The sequence below is a fragment of the Schistocerca nitens genome, chromosome 2 (assembly GCF_023898315.1).
Source record: "Schistocerca nitens isolate TAMUIC-IGC-003100 chromosome 2, iqSchNite1.1, whole genome shotgun sequence".
Classification (NCBI taxonomy): Eukaryota; Metazoa; Arthropoda; class Insecta; order Orthoptera; family Acrididae; genus Schistocerca; species Schistocerca nitens.
Genome location: NC_064615.1, coordinates 927,267,324 through 927,294,843, shown reverse-complemented (window position 1 = coordinate 927,294,843; position 27,520 = coordinate 927,267,324). Strand labels below are relative to the sequence as shown.

The 27,520-nt window shown below is 44.0% G+C and overlaps 1 protein-coding gene across 1 annotated transcript in view; it reads right to left on the bottom strand.

Annotated features, from left to right (window-relative positions):
- Positions 1-27,302, bottom strand: part of LOC126234713 (apolipoprotein D-like) — a 30,865-nt gene extending 3,563 nt beyond the window's left edge. Inside the window, exons 1-2 of the mRNA XM_049943460.1 lie at positions 27,162-27,302; positions 1,036-1,294 (exon numbers count right to left, since the gene is read on the bottom strand). Coding sequence (XP_049799417.1) covers positions 1,036-1,294; positions 27,162-27,284 — 382 coding nt within the window. The 5' untranslated portion in view covers positions 27,285-27,302. The remainder of the gene's footprint in view (positions 1-1,035; positions 1,295-27,161) is intronic.
- Positions 27,303-27,520: the final 218 nt, after the last annotated feature.

Below are 27,520 nucleotides of genomic sequence, written 5' to 3'. Positions count from 1 at the left end.
GTATACTACAGCATCATCCGCGAAAAGCCGCATGGAACTTCCGACGCTATCTACTATCTAACCGGAAACACTTTCCATTTCACTTCATTGGTTCCAACTATCTCTAAACTGAGTTTTCGCATCTCCTTTTTTAGATTTTGTAGCTTGTTTAACATATTCAAGATTCTGACGTTAAACGGCCGAATTCATAGAATTTTATGCTTTTGTCGGTTTTTGCACCTCTCTCTCTCTCTCTCTCTCTCTTTTTTTTTTTTTTTTTATGGCCATTCCCATTTGGCAGTCTCATCACAGAGATGGAATGAAGGACTCACCCGAAAACTTCTGCCAATGGAAAGGTCATCGCGACCCTTTTCCAGATACAAGCCACGTGTCATTTGTATTAAAATAGTTTCTTTACTGCAGTGTTTGTCATTGGGTTCTTCTAGCATATGTCACTGATCATTGCTCATTTTTCAGCCTTTTTTAGCAGTTTCACATCTCAAGGCCTCAACGTATTCTGATTATGTAGGCGCTCCATTCTTCCTCAACTCTTGGCTCTCTTTTTTGTCGTTGTTGTTGGGTAGTATGTGGGCGCATCTTTATACCAGATCTTTGGCCACCATGGAGGATAAATTTAAATTCAAAATTTAAGTATTTCGGATTAGAAACTGACGATACTATGATTAGTTCTCAAAGAAACTGTCCCAATGCCCTAGGTACAGTGTATATTGTATACCTGTATTGTTTGGAGGAATGTGAACGTGCCGCGCGGGGTAGCCGAGTGGTCTAGGATGCCTTGTCATGGTTCGTGCGGCTACCCCCTTCGGAGGTTCGAGTCCTCCCTCGGGCATGGGTGTGTGTGTGTTGTTCATAGCGTAAGTTAGTTTAAGTTACATTAAGTAGTGTGTAAGCCTAGGGACCGATGACCTCAGGAGTTTGGTCCCATAAGACCTTACCACAAATTTCCAATGTGGACGTGCTTGTGCCCTGCAGTGTTGTGTTTCTATTATTATTTCGTTAGAAGACACAATTGCTCATGTGTATCGAGATACTTACGGTACCATTTGGTCTCGTTGAGCTTGAGTACGCACACTGACACCGCACTTCCCTTTCCAGGCGGACGGAAAGGTCCTGCTGGAACACACCGTAGCTCCACGTCCTTCAGCTCAGTCTCCTTTTTTATTCTCACCGATATCTCCGCTTCAGGATTTTCTGTGGTCCCGGAAGGAATGTAGTTCAGCTGCAGACACATTTTACCTTCCGGTGCGAATGGTACTTTTATATACTGAGAGACAACGTACCAGTCACCCTGAAACTACAATAAACACACAAACTAGCAATCGAAATGACATAGCATGGCAGAAGGAGGTACTTGCGATTGGGAAAACTGGAAAGGTGTTAGGGGAAAGTCAAGCGGAATCCATAGGGGGAGAGAAAGGCTGAAGCATGTAGCATCGATGGCAGGAATTGGAAGACAGGCAGATATGCGGAGTAAGACACAATTAAAACAAATGAAAGCTCTATCCGCCCACACGTTCACACTAGAAAAGGAAACAGACAAAAGTAATTTGCACTTATGAACCAAAACATTATGAGCAACTTTCTTAATGAGTAGGGAGTTTATTTGCGCGGCCATCCTCCACAGCAAGCACAGAAATATTTGTTGTTAAAACGCCTTCTCTTGCTGCACTGTATTTTATTCTCCCAGACGCGTTTCGCCTTTTTTCAATTTAAATCATCATCAGTTGGATCTGCAATGATGCACATGTGATATGCCCACTCGCATGTATTATTCGTACTATATGAAACAGTTCATTCCTCGCTTTTTCTGAAAATCAGTGATTACTTACAGTTCTTAGCGTTTTTGGATAGAACCCTACGTTTACTCTCATCTGGTCACATGCTGGAGGTCGCGCTTCCGCTCTATTTACGAAACATAAGAATATTTTTATGTTTCGAACAGTTTCTTACAACTCTTCATTTTGGTAGTCCTTGTTGTTGTGATGCACTATCAGTCTTCTGTCACTAATATAGACATTTGAACGAAAACTGTGACTTCAAGACGTAACTACTTTGAGTCCATTGTATATTTCGTCCTGTTTGGTTTGTTTACTAATACACAAACACGAAAACAAGTAGGATGAGATACACAATGAACTCAAATTAGTTACGTCTTGAAGTCACAGTTTTCGATCACCTGTCTATATTGGTGAAAGAAGACTGATAGTGCATCACAACAACAAGAGCAACCAAAATGAAGAGTGGGAAGAAACTGTTGGAAACATAAAAATATTCTTATGTTTTGTAAATAGAGCGGAAGTGCGACCTCTAGGATGTGACCAGATGAGAGGAAACGCAGATGCCATCTAAAAACGGGAAGAACCGTAAGTAATCACTTATTTACATAAAAGCGAGAAGTGGACTGTTTTATAATCTACGAATAACACATATAAAAACAAAAGTTTATCGCAAGTTTATCATTATAGATCTCACTGATTGTTCTTTAAACGGGAAAAAGGCGAAACGAGTCTGGGAGAATAAAATACAGTGCATCAAGAGAAGAAGTTTTTATTTGCAAAACAAGTATGCTTTATTGAGTGTTGGTTTAGTTGTGGAACGCAGTATAGCGGCGATTCTGCTTGTCATGGATTCGTCAAGTCATTGGTAGGTTTACGGAGGTACGTGGCACAAGATGTCTACGCACAGGTCACGTAATTCCCGTAAAGTACAGGCCGGTGGTTTGTGGGATGGCTGCTGGCCCAATATAGGATCCCAGAGGTGGTATGTTCCAAATCGAGGGAATGTAGAGACCGTGACTTTACTGTAATACTACTGTGGCCTTGCGACACCCACAGCTGTCCCACTGGAGGCTGCCATCGTCGTGGGGAACTGTGAGCATGAAGCGGTGCAGGTGCTCCGCAAAAGTGTTCACATAATGTACAGAGGCCATGTTGCCTTCGATTCCTACCACATGTGCAATCAAGGCCCAGGTGAACGTCCTCACTGCATTCGACAGCAACCAAGAGCCAGCGTCCGGGACGCATTATGTGCTTCGGACAGCCGTTTACCTAGATGGCGGTCTGTACAGACACGAATGGCCCGAAGTAGCAAAAGACGCGATTCGTCTGAACAAGTGACACTTTTCCACTAACTCGCGGTTTAATATCGAAGCTCCCGTGCCCACCGACATCGTAAACCCACGTATCGTTGGGTGAACATGGGAACACATAGTTGTCGTCTATTGCGGAACCCCGTGTTTCACAATGTGTGCTGGACCGTGCGTGCCAAAACACTTCCCTCTGCACCAGCGTTACACTCTGTAGCCATACTGCCACAGATCGCTTTGCCTTCCAGACTGGACAAACCGGCGACCTCAAATATTCTTACCAGGCAAAGTCATCTATCACCTCGTCTCCTACTCACGGTGTCGCCGTCCATCACTACCAGTTTCCGTAGTTGCCTTGACAGTACTACGTGCACAGTCGCCGAGCTTCGCCATTTCTGAAATGCTGGTTTTCTGGCGCCGGACCGTCACAACCTGCCATTTATCAAAGTCCCTTATGTCAGTAGAGTATCCCAGTTACGGCCCATGCTGCCGCTAGACTGATTTCTTTCGTAAATACAGCGGAAGTGCGACCACCAGCATGTGACTAGACGAGAGGAAACGCAGATGCCATCTAAAAACGCGAAGAACTGTAAGTAATCACTTATTCTGCTCCTTCTAATACACCTCATTTACCATGTCACGTGCCCGAAATTACACCATGTCACCTTCAGTGTCGAGGTATGCAGTGCTCACAGCCCTTTGGTGTCATCAGAGTATACACTATGTGATTAAAAGGATCCGGGGGCATTATGTGCTTAGGACAGCCATTTATCAGAATGTGTAATAGGCATACATCTATCTAGACCATCACACAGGAATTCCACACTGCATCATGATCCACTGCAAGTAATATGACAGGCGGGAGGTGAGAAAACTTGGATTTCATGGTCCAGCGGATGCTCATAAGTCACACATCACGCCGGTAAATGTCAAACGAACCCTAACTTGGTGTATGGAGCGTATACATTGGAAGATTGAACAGTGGAGAAACGTTGTGTGGAGTGACGAATCGCGGTACAAATGTGGCGATCCGATGGCAGTGTGTGGGTATGGCGAATACGCGATGAACGTAATCTGCCAAGGTGTGTAGTGCCAACACCAAAATTCGGAGGCGGTGGTGTTATGGTGTGGTCGAGTTTTCCATGGAGGGGGCATGCACCCCTTCTTGTTTAGCGTGGCACTATAAGAGCACAGGCCTACATTGATGTTTTAAGCACCTTCTTGCTTCTCACTGTCGAGCAATTTGGGGATGGCTACTGTATCTTTCAACACAACCGAGGATCTGTTCATAATGCACGTCCTGTGCCGAAGTGGTTACACGGCAGTAATATTCATGTAATGGAGTGGCCTGCACAGACTCTTGACCTGAATCCTACAGAACACCTTTTGGATGTTTCGGAACGCCGACTTCGTGCCAGGCTTCACCAACCGACATCGATATCTCTCCTCAGTTCAGCACTCCATGAAGAATGGGCTGCCATTTCCCAATAAACCTTCCAGCACCAGATTGAACGTATGCCTGCGAGAGTGGAAGCTGCAATCAAGGCTAAGAGTGGGCCAACACCATATTGAATTGCAGCATTATCGATGGAGGGCGCCACGATCTTGTAAGTCAGTTTCAGCCACATGTCCGGATGCTTTTTATCACATAGTCTACTTGTATACAACAACATAGAAGAGCGTATTCTACTCGCTTAGAGCTACACGTCACACTGATGTTCCTGATGGATAACAGTTTCAAATGAATTTAAAGTGTAATCTTTTATGTGATAAACAAGAGAGCCCGTATAGTTTGTAAGGGTGGGGGGGGGGGGGGGGGAGAGAGCAAGACCTGGGCTATGGAGTATTTTTAATGTATTTTTAATAATTTCGAAGATGAATGGTGATTTCCAGTAAATTACCTACAAGAAATTTTCAATTCTGACCCTGTTAGAAACCTTCGTAATACCAACTTTTAAACCATTGAACATCTCCAAAAAGTTTAACTGGTGATGCACTGTGTAACACTTTCGATTTCACTCAGTGTTCCTACATATACCCCTAATCAACATTTGTGTGCATAATCTATAAGTCACTGTAGAATGCATATCGCAGGGTGCATCGTGCCACTACAATCGGCTACCTGCCCTTTTCCATTCGCGTATGGAGCGAGGGAAGAATATCTAAATGCCTTAGAAGTCGCCCTAACCTCTATCCACTTATTTTCATGAATCTTTGATGAGATATAGGACGGCAGCAGCACAATGATGGCACAGTACGCTACGAACACAGGTTCTCGGAATTTATCCAACAGGGTTTCGCGAGAACAACATCCGTCGCATTTCTTCAAATGATTCCCATTTAATTTCGCAGAACATTTGTCTTTTACTATCGTACAGGCGAGTGGTCGTCAAACTGCAGCCGCATGCATCATACGGCCCGAATAAGGTAGAAGTATTTGTGCGAACAGCAGTTCCCAACTGTATTTTATACTAATATGCATCTACCAGCTAACAGCCCAATCCAAAAACGTCAACCAACCTAAAGAGACATACCTGCGACATGAATTCACGACGGAGCTTCTTAGCGCCAAATTTCGCCGCATTGTCGTGACGTATATGTTCATCGTACGTATCACATTGATGGTTCAAATGGCTCTGAGCACTATGGGACTTAACATCTGTGGTCATCAGTCCCCTAGAACTTAGAACTACTTAAACCTAACTAACCTAAGGACATCACACATATCCATGCCCGAGGCAGGATTCGAACCTGCGACCGTAGCGGTCACGCGGTTCCAGACTGAAGCGCCAGAACCGCACGGCCACACCGGCCGGCTCGTACCACATTGATTTCTGCTTTTATTTCACGCTGTGTTGCTTCTTGTCGGTTAGCACTGAGAACTCTATGCAAACGCCGCTGCTTTCGGTCGTTAAGTGAAGACTGTCGGCGAGTGTGTTGCCCGTGGTGTGAGGTAATGCCTGAAATTTGGTATTCTCGGCACACTCTTCACATTGGATCTCGGAATATTGAATTCCTTGATGATTTTCGTAGAGGAATTTTCCAATAGTCTAGTTCCGACAACCATTTCGCGTTCAAAGCCTGTTAATTCTCGTCATGCGGCCATAATCACTTCGGAAAAGTTTTCACACGAATCACCTGTGTACAGATGACAGCTCCGCCAATGCACTTATACCTTGTATAAGCGATACTTCCGCCATCTGTATATATGCCTATGGGTTTGGCTCTGAGCACTATGGGACTTAACATCTATGGTCATCAGTCCCCTAGAAGTTAGAACTACTTAAACCTAACTAACCCAAGGACATCACACAACACCCAGTCATCACGAGGCAGAGAAAATCCCTGACCCCGCCGGGAATCGAACCCGGGAACTCGGATGCGGGAAGCGAGAACGCTACCGCACGACCACGAGCTGCGGACGCCTATGGGTTTCCCATGACTTTTGCCACCTCAGTGTACTACTCAAATAGTCATCGAGCCCATTTGAGAGCGATAACTTTTCTGCGAAGGTACTCTTTACGATCATATCACAGACAGTAGACGAAGATATTGTTTTAAAAAAATGTTCAAATGTGTGTGAAATCTTACGGAACTTAACTGCTAAGGTCATCAGTCCCTAAGCTTACACACTACTTAACCTAAATTATCCTAAGGACAAACACACACACCCATGCCCGAGGGAGGACTGGAACCTCCGCCGGGACCAGCCGCGCAGCCCATGACTGCAGCGCCCAAGACCGCTCGGCTAATCCCGCGCGATATTGTTTTAGAAATTAACGAAGATCTTATCTACGTATTCATCTGCACCTATTGCTTCGAAGGTGACGTGTATGAATAAAGCTAGCTGTATTTTCAGATGAGTGTTTGTTTTCCGAACCCTTGATGATCCTTTGAGAACATCTCCATTTCCTCCAGGAATGTAATAACGTTTGATTTCACAATTAGCTGTAAGACATTGTGATGGTGGACCTCGGAATACGTTATAGATCGTCTTCTTCTGACTGGAAAACCTACCCATTTGTTATCTCATCAGTCTACCTACATTTCGACACACTTCTCTAGCACTACATCTCAAATGCAACTGTTCTTATCCCAATTCTGCTTCTAATGTACATTCTCAGAATTTTTTTTCTTAAACTAACCTTGGTGTTTTTGACACCAATGTAGTTAATTGGCTATGAATGGCCTACTTGCCGTGCTAACTCGATCTTGTAACCTCCTTGCTACTAGCGTCGTGCGTAATTTTTACTTACGAGGTAGCGAATCCCTTTACTTCATCTCCTAATTGGTTCGCAGTTTTGGTGTTACGTTTATCGCATATCTGTTTCTGATACTCCCCATTATTATACTCTTTCTTCGGTTTACTCTCAATGCGTAATGTTTGCTCATTGAACTGTTCATTCCAGTCAAGAAGCTCTGCAATTCTTCCTTATATTAACAGAGGACAACAATTTTATCAGGCAATCCTACAACTGTAACCCTAAAATTTAATCTCACTCCTGAACCTTTCTTTTATTTTCTCGATTTTTTCGTCGAACTGTAGATTGAACAGTAGGGACTAATAACTACATCTCTTTCTGATGCAATCAAAGTACTTCTTTCAGGGTGTTCCATTCACATTTTCGCTCTTGCTTCTCAGACGTAGACTATCAATTTACTGAATTTATTTATACAAAAGATATATAGATGTAGAAGAGTAATGCTTGCCACAATATTCGTCGAATCACCTTCAGACTATTTGTCTACCGTTCCACTCTCGAACAGCGTCCAAGAAAGGCAAACATATAAACTTGTCCGTGCGAGCTCTGATCTCTCTTACTTCAATATCGTGATCATTTCTCCGTATGTAGGAGGGCATCAACAAACTATTTTTACTTTTGGAGCAGAAAGATGGTGATGGAAATTCCGTGACAAGATCTCGCCGCGAAGAAAATCGTCTTTGTTTCAGTGAGTTCCACCCTAAATCGCGTATCATACCCGCGAAACTCTCTCCCATATTTCCCGACAATACCCAACGATCTGGCATTCTTTGAACTTATTCAGTGTACTCAATCAATCCTATTTAGTAAGGATCTCATACAGTGCGGAATTACACACCAATACAGAGATGACAAGTGCGGTGTAAGCAGTCTCTTCAGTAGAGCTGTACTATCTTCTAAGTGTCCATTTTTGTGAGTTATTGTGTAACCGAAATTTAATCATTCCTTTTACTAGTCTAGTGGATGACTTCATATTTTTTATTCTTTGAAACTGCTGGCCTCTTTTTGAACCATACATTTATTTTATCTAAATCATCCTGCAACTCGTTTTTTCTTCTTATACCTTTCCCAGAAGGTAAATGGCCACATCATCTGCAAACAATCTAACAAAGAACCCGTTGAGTGAGAGGTCACATATTCACTCCTGAATAAGGTTCATTTGAAAGTGTTGTGTTAACAGTTATGACAGAACAAACATTAGCTTCTAATGACTCACCATGTGTATCAGGAGGGAAACAGAATGTAAGTGCCCGAGAAGTGCAGAAATCAACCTTCTATCGGATGTACGTATTACACTTCACAAAGTGGGCATCGTCGTTATTCAAGAAATGTTGAACACATTTTACTTGTACCATGAACGCCGAACGAAAAATGGCGCTTCGCAGTGATAGCTAAGGTTGGCACCATCAAGATCGAAGGCCAACTCTTCGGCAGTTACAAACAGTGTAGGACGTTCAGCTAGTTTTCCACTCTTAAAGGATAAATAGAGAATCATTTTCGGGAATGGTGTGACAAGAAATGATCGAACGTGATGGCATGCAACCGAATGTGAAACAGTCTGTCGTGGAGGCTATCGTGAAACTGGATATTCTTTAAAGCGTAGCTGCAGATGGTGCTATAATATGTTTTACATGCACGGAAAAAACAAACATCCAGAGGCTGAATTTGTCCAGTGGTTCCACGTTGTATTAACTGCAGTGTCACACACTTTTCGGGACAGATAGTTTACTGCAAAGGAGTATGATTTTTATACGCAGACTAGTAATAGAGCGAAGGGAAATTATTTTGTCCTGTTATTGGCTAATAGCAGTGCTCATAGCGTAGTTGTAGTTCTCTTAAAGCGATTTTCCCACTCTTGCTTGCTGTGAGATAAGCATTCCCTGCTACCCCTGCAAGATTACACACGAGGAAGAATCGTGGGGAGCAGAGAACCTCCAGCTTCTCGCAGCACAATAAAACTTTACAGCAATTTACCATCCACGTTAACTGTCGGCGTAATTGTTTGCAAATTCCTTAAGGCGTTGATGTTAGTTGATCGTGATACAACTCTCTTGGTACCCATTAATTTCCAGGATTCCTTTAATATGCATTTTCTCTTCATATCGCGATTCGTCGGAGCTGAAAACAAATTCTTTACTGAGCGATTGTATAAATTTGTTTAACCCATCTACCGTACAAAATTTCAGGCCGATTCCGCGGTTTGTTGTGCATCGCCAAGTTGATGACATGTTTGAAATTACGTTACCTTACGTCTTCCAGTTCAGTAGCACTGTTTGAAGTTATGCAACCATCCACTGCTTTCCTTGACGTCATTGTAATCTCTGTCACGCGCAACTGGATGTGCTGAACAATGTAAGTAACTATCATGCACATTATGTAAACCATATCGAGGATCCTTGAAACGCAGAAACGCGAGTTTTCGTATCAATTGCGTCTTGATCTCCCTTGAATATCGGCAGTTTCTCTTATGCATTACAGGGTCATATTGCTGCTGACTTACTCGAAATCTGTTCATAATTGTTTTTTACTATGCTGCGGATAATCTCCCATGTATGTAATTATATTTAGTATCCGATCCTCGGACAACGTATCACTGGAGTCAGATTTGCGGCCCCCCTGTCAGACAAGTATGATGAACTACGTGGCTCGACATCTGTATCAGTATCACTACCACTAGTTAAGCACATATAGTCATCATTGTACCCCTCTTGTGTATTATCGTACAGTCGAGTGTGTGTGATACCACATATTCCACTGACTCATCTTACAGAAACGCTCGTATTTCATGTGCCACTTCATTCCATCTCTGCGAAATTACTTGGGTCCCTTTCTGATTTCGGCCACGTTTTCTTGCCTTGTTTATCTTGCTACCGGCTCTGAGAACTATGCGACTTAACTTCTGCCCATGCTGTGCTCACCACTGGGTAGAGACAGCGCGTCGGTGCGCAGTGACCCATTTTCGTCCAGAGCGCTGGGGAGTTCAGTTGTTTGTCCGGAAGGGGTGGCCAGACTTTTGGCTCCTTTCGGCCCATTGGTGATGACAGAACCGAGGCGCACGGACTTCAATCCTTATGAAACGATTTTACAGAAACTATTCGGTACAAAAACCGGTGTAATTACAATGAAATGAATACCCCTAGCTGCATACAGGCGTTGATGTAAGTCAAGGGGGACAGTTAAAAATATGTGCCCAGACCGGGAATCGACCCCAGGATCTCCTGCTTGCATGGCAGACGCTCTATCCATCTTTTTTATCTCATTTTGTTCGTTCTAGTTCGTTGCATTTGCTCGGGGCGGACGTCGCAAGACACCCATTTCAGCTCGTCGTTAATCCATTAACTCAGTTTTATTTATTACAGAGGGTCCATCTGAGCCACGGAGGATACAGAGGATAGTGCGACTGCAGGGACTTATCTCTGGCACGCCTCCCGTGAGACTCACATTCTCAACTTATTGTCCCGCACTATATTCATAGTGCCCCTGCCCATTACTCATTACTCGCGTTTTTTTTTAATTTTTTTTTTCCGATTCCCGTTAGAGTTCGGGCACTGTTTGTACATCCGCATAGATGAAGATGGTCAAATGACCGGTGAGCCTTAACTACACACACACACACACACACACACACACACACACACACACATATATATATATATATATATATATATATATATATATATATATATATATATATATATATATATAAATCATTTTTGCTTTACTTATAGCTTTACAAGTCAGAATCATGATGATGTGTCAATCATTTCGTTAATGGTCATAGTTACTGTGATATTTACGAGGAAGAAAAACATTGCAAGAAATTGGGAAAAGTTCACCGAGCGAGGTGGAGCAGTGGTCAGCACACTGGACTCTCATTCCGAAGGACGACGGTTCAAACCATCCTGATTTACGCTTAGCGTGATTTCCTTAAATCGCTTCATGCAACTGCCGGGAATGTTACTTTGACAGGGCACGGCCAACTTCGTGCCCCATCCTTCCCCAGTCCGATGAGACCGATGACCACGCTGTTTGGTCCTTCCCCTAAATCAACCAACCAATAGGAAAAGTTCGCAATGAAAAATAGACGTCGCTACGATTTTGCATTTTGTGCATATTACATACTATGTTCCTGCGTAAGAAATTTAGCTAACACATTGAATTTTTCTTGACTTGAGAAGAGGTGTCTATCTGTCACCAGTCTCGAGAAAATTGATCTGATGTAGCACACTCAATTGTGATCGCGCCACGCAAGCGATAAAGCTAGAGTTAAATATCCACTACATTTCTCATATTTCATAAACTGTCTCAGATCTCGAAATGAGATTTTGAAAAATGATAGCACACAAAGAGTAGACTATTTTTCCATGTCATTATCATGCAAAACATCATTATCTACCGTGTAAGTCCGCAACTACAGAAATTTTCAATGAAAGAATGTAATTTTCAAGGGCCATAGGTAGGTGGTGAAAGGAGAAATTATATTGTTTTGGAACAATATAATTGAAGACGTTACACGTTTTCTTTGTCCTGAGGATGTACTTTTTCAGAAGCTACTGATCTTAATTTCCCTCAGTTCCTCACTTAATAGCCGGCCGGAGTTGCCGAGCGGTTCTAGGCACTACAGTCTGGAACAGCGTGACCGCTACGGTCGCAGGTTCGAATCCTGCCTCGGGCATGGATGTGTGTGATGTCCTTAGGTTAGTTAGGTTTAAGTAGTTCTAAGGTCTAGGGGACTGATGACCACAGCAGTTAAGTCCCATAGTGCTGAGAGCCATTTGACCCATTTGAACCTCACTTAATAAACTTAATAAACCACTGTTTCGGATTTCTCTCGCAACATATTTGTGAGGTGAGACTGTGTAAACTCCGCTGTGTTTTGGCATAGGAAGCAAATATTTTTGTGGCAACGAGAGAAAAGAGAACGTTTCACTAAAAATTCGACACACACGATGCTTCTCTGAAAGTTACAAACGGTTAAACAGCAAGGCGGTAATAAATCGCTACATGTTCGGTGGAATTCTTTTTAGATACTAATCATATAAGAGGTGACAGATCTTTTTGAACGGTCACCATGGAAGTGTAAGCGTGGAGGGGCCCAACGTAATATTTTGAAAAAAAAAAAAATGTGAGCATACGCTTCATTTTAGAATGGCTCTTCCCCTCCAGCGCATCTCATTTCCCTTACGACGTGTGCCTACCTTCCACGGTATTCTATGCGGACTCGCTTATATAGATTAGGAGCAACGTATAGCCTATACGACGTCCTTGGGGAATGCCAGGTATCGCTTTTTCTCGACAACTTTTCGTCAGTTACTATCAATTATTACCTTTATTGCTGGAAATCCAGAATCGAGTCGCACATCTGAGATGATATTTCATAGCATGTGGTGTGATCAGAAGCCGTTTGTGAGGAAAAGTTTCAAAAGTCTTCAGGTAATCTAGAAATGTGAAACCAATTTCAGACCCCTGCAGCTTGCACTCAGTACTTCGTTTGAGTAATGCGTCCCACGGAAAGGGTGGCGCGGAGTCACATTCAGGTGGTTGACTGTTCAAATTCCTGCCCGGCTGTTCAGATTCATGTTTCTCATGAATTTCCTAAATCACTCCAGGCAAATGCCGGAATGATGCCTTTGAAAGAGGCACGGCCTGCTTCCTTCCCCATCGTTCCGTACTCCGAGCTCCTGCAAACTCTCTAATGACCCAGCTGTAGAGAGGACGTTACATTCTAAACTCCTCCCTCTCCTCCAGCAGTGGGTCGCGTCAACGATGTTTCAGAAGGAGAACTTCTTCACATTACAAGCAAGACAGGGAGTCCTTACCACTTCAGATAGCAGCCGGAAACTACAGAGAAGACCTTCCAATCCATAGCGACACACATCATTTGTACCGACATGACCCACAACTTGCAGTTGGCTGCACCATGTGCTCTACATGGCAGCCTGTACTAACAGCACTCCCACCCTCTGCGAACTTCCAGGGTTTCCAGGGCAAGCGGCTTTCTCTGAAATAGAGAAGCCACTGCATCTGGCTCAGGATCTTTTATCGGCCACAGACACCGCAAGAATCCCATTTATCAGACGAACCAAGGAGGTCTGCTACTTGCCAAACCTTGAAAAGTCCTCTCCCTCGACAACAGGTAAGCGTTCAACCTCAATGCCGGAAATACCCAGGCTGGCCCTCATTCGTGCACCAATCGGAAGACACGTAGGATGATGCAGTGGACATCCCTCGGATCCCCACACCTGGCCCACTAAAGCAACGGCGAACAGCAACAGCCTAGTCTAAAAAATGGCTCTGAGCACTACGGGACTTAACATCTATGGTCATCAGTCCCCTAGAACTTAGAACTACTTAAACCTAACTAACCTAAGGACAGCACACAACACCCAGTCATCACGAGGCAGAGAAAATCCCTGACGCCGCCGGGAATCGAACCCGGGAACCCGGGCGTGGGAAGCGAGAACGCTACCGCACGACCACGAGCTGCGGACACAGCCCAGTCTGCATGATAGAAGCAAACATCACCCGGAGCAGTGAGCGAAGGATCACCAATATAATAATACACAAATGAACGATGAACTCTCCTTGTACTGCTGATGGAACAGAGACTGGTATCTAACTCCTAATTCTTGCTTTTTTTATCAAGTGCAATGTCAGAACTGACTCTCTGGTGCCTTTATGGTTACTAAACGCAAACTGATCGTCATCAAAGAGCTCTCCAGTGTTTTTGGTTCCTCTGTACCTTACTCTTATCAATAACTTGGATATATGGCCTGTTAAGTTGATTGTGCGATACTTATCGCACTCATCCTCCCTTGCCATCTTGTGATTGTATAGATGATGACATTATGAAATGTCTTCGAACTTACGGATTCCACAAATCAAATGGAATAATCGCCTGTTTGCCACCTACCGATGATTTTAGAAATTCGAAAGGAATTTGTGCCCTTATTTTGTCACATGTCTTTCAAAGGTTGGTTTACCTGGATCTGGATCACACATGTTTCTGTTAACAAACATCTTTTCTTTTTCTGTCACTTTTCAGACGTTTCCTTACACTCTTAGAGAACTTCAGCTTACCGTTTAAACCGACTCCGTCCTCTACGTATAACGCTGGAATTCCCCACCGAAAGGTTTTTAACCTATCTATGAGCTGAATCAGACCTACCAACGTCCATTTCTTTTTCGATTTCTTCGCTTTATTCCTGCCGCCGTTTCGCCTTGGCTTCCATACACTTCCCATTTACTCGTATTTTATTCCTACATGGCTTATATTGTTTTATTTCTGACTTTTCCTGAACGTTTTTTGTACTATTTGACGTATTTCTTCTGCTACCCAAAGCTTCCTTACACTTACCTTGTAGCTTCTTTGATTGTGCTTTCCTGAGATGTCCATTCCTCTGAAGCACAGCTGCTTATTGTGGTATTCACCATCACGTTATCTGCAGGCTCAGAGATTTGTCTGTTTCCGATATTGGTCTATAATGCTGTGCATCATATTTACTAAACCTTTTGTAAACAGGAGTGACCTTTCCCAGTAAACGGGACTGTTCACTACGCAATCTATACTCGGTAAATATGAGGTACTATCTTCGGGCACAAATGCTATTTAAAGTGAATTTCAGTATTTCAGCTTGCTGTCTGCTACCTTCAGTTTCAACAAGACACTGGTCGACGAGAGATTGAACGGAAAGTTTGGATCCGCTTATTTACTTTATATACACTCCTGGAAATTGAAATAAGAACACCGTGAATTCATTGTCCCAGGAAGGGGAAACTTTATTGACACATTCCTGGGGTCAGATACATCACATGATCACACTGACAGAACCACAGACACATACACACAGGCAACAGAGCATGCAAAATGTCGGCACTAGTACAGTGTATATCCACCTTTCGCAGCAATGCAGGCTGCTATTCTCCCATGGAGACGATCGTAGAGATGCTGGATGTAGTCCTGTGGAACGGCTTGCCATGCCATTTCCACCTGGCGCCTCAGTTGGACCAGCGTTCGTGCTGGACGTGCAGACCGCGTGAGACGACGCTTCATCCAGTCCCAAACATGCTCAATGGGGGACAGATCCGGAGATCTTGCTGGCCAGGGTAGTTGACTTACACCTTCTAGAGCATGTTGGGTGGCACGGGATACATGCGGACGTGCATTGTCCTGTTGGAACAGCAAGTTCCCTTGCCGGTCTAGGAATTGTAGAACGATGGGTTCGATGACGGTTTGGATGTACCGTGCACTATTCAGTGTCCCCTCGACGATCACCAGTGGTGTACGGCCAGTGTAGGAGATCGCTCCCCACACCATGATGCCGGGTGTAGGCCCTGTGTGCCTCGGTCGTATGCAGTCCTGATTGTGGCGCTCACCTGCACGGCGCCAAACACGCATACGACCATCATTGGCACCAAGGCAGAAGCGACTCTCATCGCTGAAGACGACACGTCTCCATTCGTCCCTCCATTCACGCCTGTCGCGACACCACTGGAGGCGGGCTGCACGATGTTGGGGCGTGAGCGGAAGACGGCCTAACGGTGTGGGGGACCGTAGCCCAGCTTCATGGAGACGGTTGCGAATGGTCCTCGCCGATACCCCAGGAGCAACAGTGTCCCTAATTTGCTGGGAAGTGGCGGTGCGGTCCCCTACGGCACTGCGTAGGATCCTACGGTCTTGGCGTGCATCCGTGCGTCGCTGCGGTCCGGTCCCAGGTCCACGGGCACGTGCACCTTCCGCCGACCACTGGCGACAACATCGATGTACTGTGGAGACCTCACGCCCCACGTGTTGAGCAATTCGGCGGTACGTCCACCCGGCCTCCCGCATGCCCACTATACGCCCTCGCTCAAAGTCCGTCAACTGCACATACGGTTTACGTCCACGCTGTCGTGGCATGCTACCAGTGTTAAAGACTGCGATGGAGCTCCGTATGCCACGGCAAACTGGCTGACACTGACGGCGGCGGTGCACAAATGCTGCGCAGCTAGCGCCATTCGACGGCCAACACCGCGGTTCCTGGTGTGTCCGCTGTGCCGTGCGTGTGATCATTGCTTGTACAGCCCTCTCGTAGAGTCCGGAGCAAGTATGGTGGGTCTGACACACCGGTGTCAATGTGTTCTTTTTTCCATTTCCAGGAGTGTATTAAGAAAGGCCTAAGATGTTTGATAAATCTTCCTCGATAATATTACTGGAAAAATTATTGTTGACTTAACAAATGACCCTTTCTGCATATTCACAAGTTTTCTCTATCAATTTCCTTGCAGTCCCTCTTGAAGAGAGAGAGTAGTGGTCTGTGTTTTCAGAAGAGTCTCTGAGCCGTACCATCAGACCAAGTCTTTGACGTCTTTATGTCTTTATTTTGAACGTACTTATTTGTACGCGTGTTTATAACATCTTTAAGCTTTAGCCACAACCGCTCTGCGCTTGCCAGATCGTCAATAAATGTTCTGATAGTCCTCCAAATAGTCCTCCAACTAAGGTGTTGTTGACTATCAGCTGGGCGAAATATAAATAATCTTCTAGCTTTCTTGACGACATTTTTGCATTTGGTATACATCATTACCGTAAAACAATCACTGTCATTAATCCCTCTCTCACTAGTGACACTCTCCTGAGGATAAGGTTTATCTGTAACCACTATATTTCGTCCACGTGTGGAATGTCGAACACGTCGTACTAGGCGGTTGTCTGACTATGTATTCAGTATTACTCCACAATGTTGTGAGTCCTCAGCTCCTATAAGCTACTCGTAGTTTTCCCAGTCGATACTGGCCAGGTTATAGTATTGCTTGAGTATTTCCGTGCAACCGAGTTTAGGCCTTCTGGATGCATTTACGACTGATATGACTGACTCTCTGTTGGTCGCTGCACAAACGCAATTTTTCATTTAAATCCATCGGTATTTTTTTTCTGTTGTCCGTAGCAGTTCTTGGTCGGTCCCATTTTACAACCTCGAGAGATATATTATTTGTACTTGTTGCTATAAACCCTCTTCCTTTTTCTATGGTACCTTCTAAACCTGTCATTTTGTTCCTCCTTTCCATCGTGCCATTTAACTTTCCTTCAAGATTTGAATCCACATGCATTGCTGTCTTGGATTTCTTTTAGTACATTACTACTTAAATTCCAAAAGTACATATATTGGTTTATTACAAATTTATGTAACTCAATGTGAATAATACGGCAAAACCTGTACTAATTTTACAACCATCATTGCTACTGTGTGATCTTAAGCTTTCCTTGCCAGTCAACTATTTACATTGCTCTCGTGTGTCCAGCCGGTTGCAGCCTACAGTCGTTGACGAAACGCAATATTTCAACAGAGCGCTTTGCCCTCATCTTGGGCCATACGTGCAGAGTGAGCGATTTTTTGTACACTCGACTTCTCATATAAAGGCGCATTCTGTAGGTATTTCTTGAAAATCGTAGCAAGATACTCTGTCGAAATTTCGTGCTTCTTGTATGACTGCACTCAGCTGGACACCGGAGAGCAATGTAGTTTTGACTGTTAGTGATAGCGTTATCACTGTATCAATAAACACAGAAAATAATATCACTGATCAAAGGTAAGAGAGGGCCTGAACGGTGTAACCTCGCCAGATAAAATAAATAACAAAATAACTGAATGTGTAGTAGCTTCTTGTAGAAGCTCAGTATATTCGGAAGAAAGCCTCTGCGGGCACTAAAGTTTGGAGAACGATGGCGACTGCACTTTTTTACGTGCAGATCTGTGCGAATGGATGGATGTTAGACGAACTATCACTTTCACCTTTAACCAGATATGTCTGACACGTGATAAAAATTGCTGTTTTGGAGAGCACGCGGCAGCGCGTAGTGTGAAGCAGTCGCCCTCCGTTTCTGGCGGTGGCGCCGCTGTAGCAATCGCAGCTTTGGTGTCTCTCCCTCTGGTGGGAAAGGGGAAAGATAGCCTGTTCACGTGAATTTAAGGGGCGCTATGAGCTCGCCAGAGTGTCAGTCGGGGTCAGACTGGGTCAGTCTCTCGGCCCCAGCTTGCTAGTCTGTCTCTCGTCCGCATTTAGTTAGTGTCTGTATATCGTTCGGAGCTGCCTCTGTCATGTTTGTCGGATTCAGTGAGTTAACGAATTTATTGTTTGGAGTGTAACGGCCTAATTTTTGAAATATATGATCTTGCCTATCATCTTGAGAGGCGGTATATGTGTACTGTAGAGCATGTTAACTCGTTAACCTTGTATAATTTTATATAAGATTGCATTTCATGGGCTTTTATTTAAATGGTCATTTTAGTATATAAAGTTGCCACCCTTCCACCGTAAGACTTTTCTTAGAAGTTGAAATCAAGTCGGACCTTCGGTGGCAAGTGAAGCTTTTAATGTTAGTGTTTTGTACCTACGGGGTGCATAGTTTGTGTGAATTGTAAAAATTTTTAGTTTAAAGTAATCTGGTGTTAATCTGGTGTGTTGCAGATTTGCACCAGTGTAGTCTTTCAGAGGTTGTTGTGAGCGGTCGGGACTACGGCCGTGTCAAAAGGTAGCGGCAAGTTTCTCAGCCCGAAAGCTCATACACTCAAAAATTTGTTTCTTTCTGCCTCTGAATAAATTGTAACTTGATATTTAGACGGTGCTTTCTGCTTATAATTTTAAATTTGTTAAAAGCAATAATTTTAAATTTGTTAAAAGCAATTTGATTATGATTTCATCAGTTACTCCCTGGCAACTACTTCCACACTGACATAGCGTGATTAAATGTGTTAATGTTCTTGATGAATCGCTAGTAAATAAAATAAAATATTAACAAATATTCCTTGAAAAAAATCCACGGTTCAATGTCAACACGGCAGTTGCTCCGCTTTTTGTATTCCACAGACTGGTAAGTTCAAAAGTATGCATTTGAAGAGACAGAGTAACTTGCCTTCTGGCACAAACAAACTGTCAAAATACCAACTGGAACAGGCTAGTGTTAATGATAACGAATTTGTATTAGTGTGTGCTAACTTCTATGTGTACAGAATGGGACGATTGGTCTTGCAAAATCACTTCATTCGTTTCATCGTATGATCATTCATGAAACAAAAATATTACAACATAAATACAGTCCACTAAAAACGCGGAGCAATAGATAAAATTCCTTTGAAACTGAACTCTTCTCCCCCAAATAAGGCAGCAAAGAAACTCAGGGAAGAGAACGTCACCACCAATATAGCAACAGATAGTGGTTTTCCAATCTAAAGCTGGCATACGGGAAGTGGGCAAACTCACGGAAACAAGAAAAATACAACACATTGCCATCCTAATACGGTGCAGGTAAACTGTGGGTATTCAAGAGTCTTCGTGCAAAATATTGAATAGTTCACGTAACGGTGATGTACGTAGATAGCAATCACGCAGCCTTTTCTACAAAGCAGACCATTAATGCTCAAAAATATTGAGATGTGTTGGCTGTGGTGGTCAGTGGAAATGCTACAATGAATCCTAGTGCTCACAAAACCAGTCTGGGACGATGCAGACGATGTCAGCAGGGGAGGCCTGCCGTCTTGCAACCCGGCATCACCACTGGGGAGCACACATTGTACCATAGGATGGACCTCATCAGCCAAAATGGTCACGTAATTCCAGGCAGTAAAGTGACATTGAAGAGCAATCATATGACCCATGGAACACAACGAACTGGCTGCACAAATCATCAGCGAAGCCCCATCATTTTTGACTCTTAGGACGTAAACTCGACATGAAGTTGGAAACAGTCTGAAACAGTTCTCAGACAGGCAAATGACAACATTCCATTGTTCCACAGTCCAGGTTTTATGGCTTCGGTATCGCATGTCCCTGTTTCGAGGATTTTCATCACTGTTGATTAGTGTTTTCTAAATTCCAGACAGCCCTGTAATTCTGAATTCCAGACAGCCCTGGAATTCGCAACTCGTTGCTTGTAGGGCTCTCTTCGACTTTCTTCTCTTTCATTTCTTTTCTTTTTTGTGCTGGTCGGCTTCGCGAGGGCGACATTGAGGTGTGCTGTCATCAACTTATTTTCGACAGTGTCCTCCTCAATAACCCTCCATCACGATCAATCAGCACACACTTTAGTCCGAATTGTGACTTAGCAGATGAAGTTTTCCGAATTCAATGCATGTCGTATGAACCTCTGCTACGATTCCTCTTGAAACAATAATCACTTCGGCTATCCCAATTAAGGAAGCGCCCAGCATTAGGGCACCAACAATTTGCAAACGAATCGATGCACTAAGCTTCGACATAATACGCTCACTATACAGAATACTGTTATGCCCACGACTGACACTTGCAAAGTACTGAAGACACGGCACGCGTGGAGTGCGTATTCAGACACAACAGGGGCTTTGCTAACATCTGCATATATGTTCAAGCAATCATTTCTCGCTGGGTTTCCAAATTTTTGTCGACCCTCTGTACTTCCGGCGAGACACTGGTGAATCCATCCTTCAGCACAAAGCATTATGAGTTGCCTACTAATTTTACACATTATCTGAATACTTATTGTGAATTGTAAGAGTTGTTTTATGAGAATCAGTACACATTTAAATATATTGGTACAAACTACGAAACGCTCTCGTGAACATTCCTCCATTGCTCAACGTAAATGGAAGTACCATTTCTGTTTCAGTATTACGCCCGGAAACAGCTGGTATAAGCATGCGTATTCAAATACAGAGATATGTTAACAGGCAGAATACGGCGCTGCGGTCGGAAACGCCTACACAGGACAACAAACGACTGGCGGGGATTTTAGATCGCTTACTGCGGCTACAATGGCAGGTTACCAATATTTAAGTGAGGTTGAACGTGGTATTATATGCGGCGAGTGAGGTAGCGATGAAGTGGGGATTTTCCCGTACGACCATTTCACGAACGTACCGTCGATATCTCGAATCCGGTAAAACATCAAATCTCCGACATCCCTGCGGCCAGAAAAAGATCGTGCAAGAGCGGGACCAACGACGACTGAAGAGAATCGTTCAACGTGACACAAGTGCAACCCTTCCGCAAACTGTTGCAGATTTCAATGCTGGGCCATCAACAAGTGTCAGTGTGCGAACCATTCACCGTAACATCATCGATACGGGCTTTCGCAGCCGAAGGCCCACTCTTGTAGCCTTGATGACTGCACGACACAAAGATTCACGCCTCGCCTGGGCCCGTCAAAACCATCATTGGACATTGGACTGTTGGTGACTGGAAACATGTTGCTTGAGGTCGAACGAGTCTCATTTCAAATTGTATCGAGCGGATGGGCGTGTAAGGGAATGCAGACAACCTCATAAATCCTTGCATATCAGCAGGGAATTGTTCAAGTTGGTGGAGGCTCTGTAATAGCGAAGGGCCTATGCAGTTGGAGTGATATGGGATCCCTTGTACGCCTAGATATGACTCTGACAGATGACAAGTACGTAAGCATCCTGTGTGATCACCAGCATCCATTCACGTCCACTATGCATTCCGACAGACTTTGGCAATTCCAGAAGGATAATGAGTACCCACACGTCCAGAATTTCTCAGATTGGCTCCAGGAACACTCTTCTGAGTTAAACACTTCCACTGGCCACCAAACTCCCCTGACATGAACATTACTGAGCATATCGGGGATGCGTTGCAACGTGCAATTCAGAAGAGATTTCCATCCCCTCGTACTCTTACCGATTTATGGACAGCCCTACAGGATTAACAGTGTCAATTTCCTCCAGCACTTCTTCAGACATTTGCCAAGTTCATGCTACGTCGTGTTGCGGCACTTTTGCGTGCTCGCTGGGGCCGGTCCCTAAGCTTACACACTACTGAATCTTACTTAAACTGATTTACGCTACGGACAAAACACACACCCATGCCCGAGGGAGGACTCGAACCTACACCTGGGCAAGCCGCGCGACTTGTGGCAAGGCGTCTAGACGGCGCGGATACCCCGACTGAATTAGATCATTCAGTGGTTACTAACATTCAGATTAAGTTTTCAGATGGTGTCTTCACCACCTTACTTTGCTTTAATCGAATACTTCGATGGATTCATAAAGGAAGCAACTGTTTAGTTCTTCTTTTACTTATCTGACTTAGGACTCCATCCCTGATGTAGCTAATGTCGACAGGCTTCTTCCCTCACTTGCATTTCAAACGAAATTGTAGTTCTTCCCACAAACCTACAGGAAAAGTAATTACTGTTCTTATAGGATTCTCTGCATTTCGTGCTCCTGGAAAGTTTGGGTTTGAATACAATTTCTTGGCTACTGTGGTTACGAGCTGAAATTCTATTCAATAGGTCTAGGATGCATATCCACAAAGCATTCAGACAGACCTCAAGGGTTACAGCCCAACGGGAAATGGAAAATTCTCTGTGGTAGTACGATACCTCTTTGACATAGTCGACTCTTTCTATCTACATTTATGTCATGGAAATGTGGAACTGTGGTGTCACCGCCAGACACCACACTTGCTAGGTGGTAGCTTAAATCGGCCGCGGTCCATTAGTACATGTCGGACCCGCGTGTCGTCACTGTCAGGATCGCAGACCGAGCGCCACCACAAGGCAGGTCTCGAGAAACGTACTAGCACTCGGCCCAGTTGTACGACGACGTTGCTAGCGACTACACTGACGAAGCCTTTCTCTCAATTGCCGAGAGACAGTTAGAATAGCCTTCAGCTAAGTTAATGGCTACGACCTAGCAAGGCGCCATTAACCATTTGTAACGTTGCATGTACCTCACGATAGAGTCTCACTTGTATCATCCAGAATGCTGTATACCAAAGGACGAGATAATAGTTAAGTGTTCTAGTAGCTACGTTCTTTTCTTTATCACATTCATCACGTATCCTGTTCTAGACTTAACGCCAGACGGCGTGAGTTGACGCGTGCCCTTTCGGCTACTTCACTGTGGACTGGCTGCCTTAACAGTCCACTACAGGAACAGTGACGATATTTGTAGACACAGTAAGCTACTGAATTTGGGAACAGATGAAACAAATGAAAAGTGAGATTAGAGTCCAAAAGCGAATATTAAAATGAAGTGTCCAACAGTTAGATTCACACCCTCTACAGCGTTAACGTTGAATCCACAGAAGTTTGTGCACACAGAAATAATGGCGTGGAGTAACGGTGACAATGACGTCTCTGAAAGTTAAGGATGATAAAGCTTTGAGCTACAGAAAAGGCTACAAGGCACGGTGCTCAAATACTTTTGAACAAATCTATCAGGTAAGCCGTAGCGAGCATTAGACTGCACATGAACGCTATTTGCGAGACCAAACGCGAAAGTGGACAAGCTGAGAGACGTCATCAACCAACGACTTATCCTAAAAAAGAAAGGTAAATGGAACTAGTAAATTAATACAGCTGACTTGATAGAGAGCATTATGAAAGAGTACATTGGTTTACATACGTGAATTTAGACATTACTACTACTACTGCTTTTAGGAAAATAGGAAGCAAAACAGTAATTTTGATCTTATGCGAACTGAAAGTGGAGGGGGCAGGAAGGAAAGGAAAGAGAAGGGGCCATTGATGTCAACTGCAACGGGACTTTATACGGAATCAGTGGCGGCGAGTAAAAACGTGAGCTGAAGCAGGATTCGCACGCAAGATCTCCTACTTAATACGCAGTTGCTTTAACCACTGGGCACTTCGGACACAGTGTTTATGTAACTGCACAGCCTGTTTCAACACTCCTCTCGGCCTACTCAAATTCCCACCTCGCTCCACTTATCCGCAGCACCGTCCTCCATGCTCGCTAGTTTTAGATTCCAGCAGGAGGCTGAAAGTGCGTCTGTTCTTTCGGGCATGTCTCACATTCCAACCTCGCTCCACTTATCCGCAGCACCGTCCTCCATGCTCGCTAATTTTAGACTCCAGCAGGAGGCTGAAAGTGCGTCTGTTCTTTCGGGCATGTCTCACATTCCCACCTCGCTCCATTTATCCGCAGCACCGTCCTCCATGCTCGCTAGTTTTAGATTCCAGCAGGAGGCTGAAAGTGCGTCTGTTCTTTCGGGCATGTCTGAAAGAACAGACACAACCCGTCCACGCACTTGATTCGCCTCGACTGGCAATGAATTCACCAACATCAGTACGGATGAACGCTTACGTTCGACCTCCTGCGGGAATCTAAAAGTAGCGAACATGGAGAGCATAGACGCGGACTGTGACAGGTGCAGCTAGATGGGCATGTGGATCGGCTGAGAGGCATGCCGAGGTCGTCGGCGCAACAGCCTGAAACACTGTGTCAGCGTGTTCGGTCAGAGAGCAGTCCGTAACAACTTAAGTATTCGAGAATCAACCTGAACAGATGTCATTAGACGCCCGCTTAGATCAAATGCTACGAACAATACAGAACAAAATGTAGCTTTAACAGAAAGAAAAAAAAGGAGCAGTGGTTAACTTAACTGACTAGTAACCAGCAATTCCTGGGTTCGAATCCCGGTCCGGTACACATTTTCACTCGTCGCCATTAATAGTCAATGCAGCTGACATAAATAGTACCTTTTCCTTCCCTTCCTTTCTCCCTTCCACCTTTAATTTACATAATATATATCTCAGCTGCTGTTTCTCCGTGGTGTCTGTCCTTTCGGACATGTCAGAAAGAATAGACAACACGCATTCATATAATACTTGTAATATCATTGGTTGCTGGTTTAGCGAATGCGTTAGCGAGAAAGATTTTATATGCAGACGTGATAAAACTGTGACACGAAGAGCAGGAGCTTACTGTGTCTGAATAACGTAATGTTTGTGATATTTATGATAAGATGAATTGTCTCGTACAATGATTAGGGTGCAAACACATGCACTACGCGATAGAAAAAAGATTGAAAGTTGGGCAGCGATTTGTGAAATGGAACGATTCTCGACTTAGGGAATTACGATGGTGACCATATATAATTAAAATTAATAAAACCTAAAATTAGTGAAATAGCTCAGTAAGATTACATTCTTGTACCATGCAGTCTAATACTAGTCACTTTTCAGTTCTGTCATTTGCTGGAAACCTTGTTGCAAACCAGTGTATGCATGGAACGCACTGTGTATTGTGTTGTGTTATCTCCTTGTTATAAGTTGTCCCAAAATGTTTATGTCCCTTACAGATTGGTATTTATTCTCTGCTAGTAATACGGGCTATGGAAGTTTCTTATTACCATTTATTGTGCCATCTGCTCTCTGTACATGTAAGAGTAGGGATGGTTAGCGTTTAACCTCCCGTCGACGTCTAGGTCATTTACAGACTCGAAACAAAGTCGAGGTTATACAAGTAAAGGCAGAGCTACTGTGAACCCAGAGAGTGGTTTTAACACAACAGTGCCTCTTTTATTTTGTTTTATTTTCATGGTCCTGTTGGATGTGACATGTCCTTGGCTTCCTATGATCTTCGATCCTACTCTGCCAGTTACAAGGGACATAGAGTTCGACATGAACTCAAAACGTAGGGGCAGTAAAGTGTTTTTCACGTTAACGAACATTGCCAGATGAGAAACAAGTGATAAGTGACAGGCACGAATCCTAGGAACGAACAGGGAACATACCGTAGACATTTGGATACCTATTCTTGGGTTAAAACATACAGTCAGCGAGCTACAAAACGTATAAACAGGGGAACCAAATCAACTGTGTCTCTCGTCGAGACTGAAAAAAAGCTCGGATTGGGCAGCGATGAGGAACGTAGACAAAAGCCGAGCAACACGCGTTAATCCGTCTATGGCAGCGTTCGTCAAACTTTTTTATGCAAGTGCAAACACTGACCTCGGGCCGCATATGTACTGGTCTTATTATTAATTAGCGACGTACAAAGATTATTAAGTTACAAGCCCCAGTAGATTTGCTGTTGCAAAGGGGGATAAGTACTGATCGCTTCATGTCGAACTTTTCATTGTCTTAGATTTCTGCCGCCGTAAGTGACCCGACCCTAAACTTACGACATTGTCATTGCCTGACAAAGTGTTGTATTGTCTGTGTGAGTGGATGATTTCTGAATTATTTATAGTAACTGTACTTACATTTAAAAGCATTATGCAATACACGACACGATAACGTATGTTTACTGAATGTTTTGAATGTCATTTTTCCTCTGCTCATTGCATTGTATTATAGCAGCATTAATTGAATTCATATAATTATCGCATTTGAAGATGACCGTCTTTGTTATGCTTATTTACGAATCCATACTACTTCGGTATCAAAATTTATGCCACAGCTCCTGATCGGTACTAGTCACGCAAGCCGGTGTGTTGGCCATACTGAAACACAGCCAGTAAAACACGCCTTCTCTCGAATCTTCTACGCGCTGCTTACCTCTCTCTTCTAGAGGTAAGCGGCCGACTTTACTTTTCTCATCGACGAAATTACCAAAGTCCGTCAAATTAAGGCCATCTTAAAATAAAACTGTCTCTGTAAGTATCGTTGTTTTCACTGAGAGGAAAAAATAGACTCCTCAGAAGCTTTAAGAGTTGACTGAAGCTTTCAGTTTCCGATGTAGTTGCTAGATGGATATTATTATAAAATACGGCAGAGTACTTCGGGTCGCAGAAATACTTTATTCGGGCCTCATGCGGTCCGCGGGCCACAATGATCTAGAGAAACAGTGAAAAAGCTAAACCTAGATGGTCAGGAAGTGATTTGTGCTATGTCACTCGCTAATGCTAGTTCACTGAAAAACACAGTGGTTGCTAGAATCATAGCTCATGTCTGCTATACATATTTATAGTATTTACGAGGCACTGTAGCACATTGGTAAGCTTAATGTAGAAGCTTAAAAGAGAATAAATTAGCACCACCTTAGAGACGTTATGACCTAGGAATCTCTAGTTAATAACAGCGAACGCCTCACCCTATCGGCATCAAAGGACTTCATCCCAAACGGCGGCGGACACATGTGATGCTTGTGTTGGTGTCCGATTGAAACGGACGCTGTGGCAAGAAGAACCGCTACCTTGTACCACACGGCCATCATTGTAAACGCAACTGGTGGCGAATCTCGTAACAGGGTTCCTATATGTACGAATCTTGCGGCTCGGTTCACACGGTTTTGTGTCCTTTGCTGTCTCCCGAAAAAAGGCTCGTGTCAACTTAATTGCTCCAAGCGCCATGTCTGGCTCTTCCGCAACGCCTGAGGTGCTACGGTAAGGTCACGTTGCGCAACGGAAAGCTTTGTTCTCTCCGCTCTTTAAGCAGAATTGGCAGTGACAC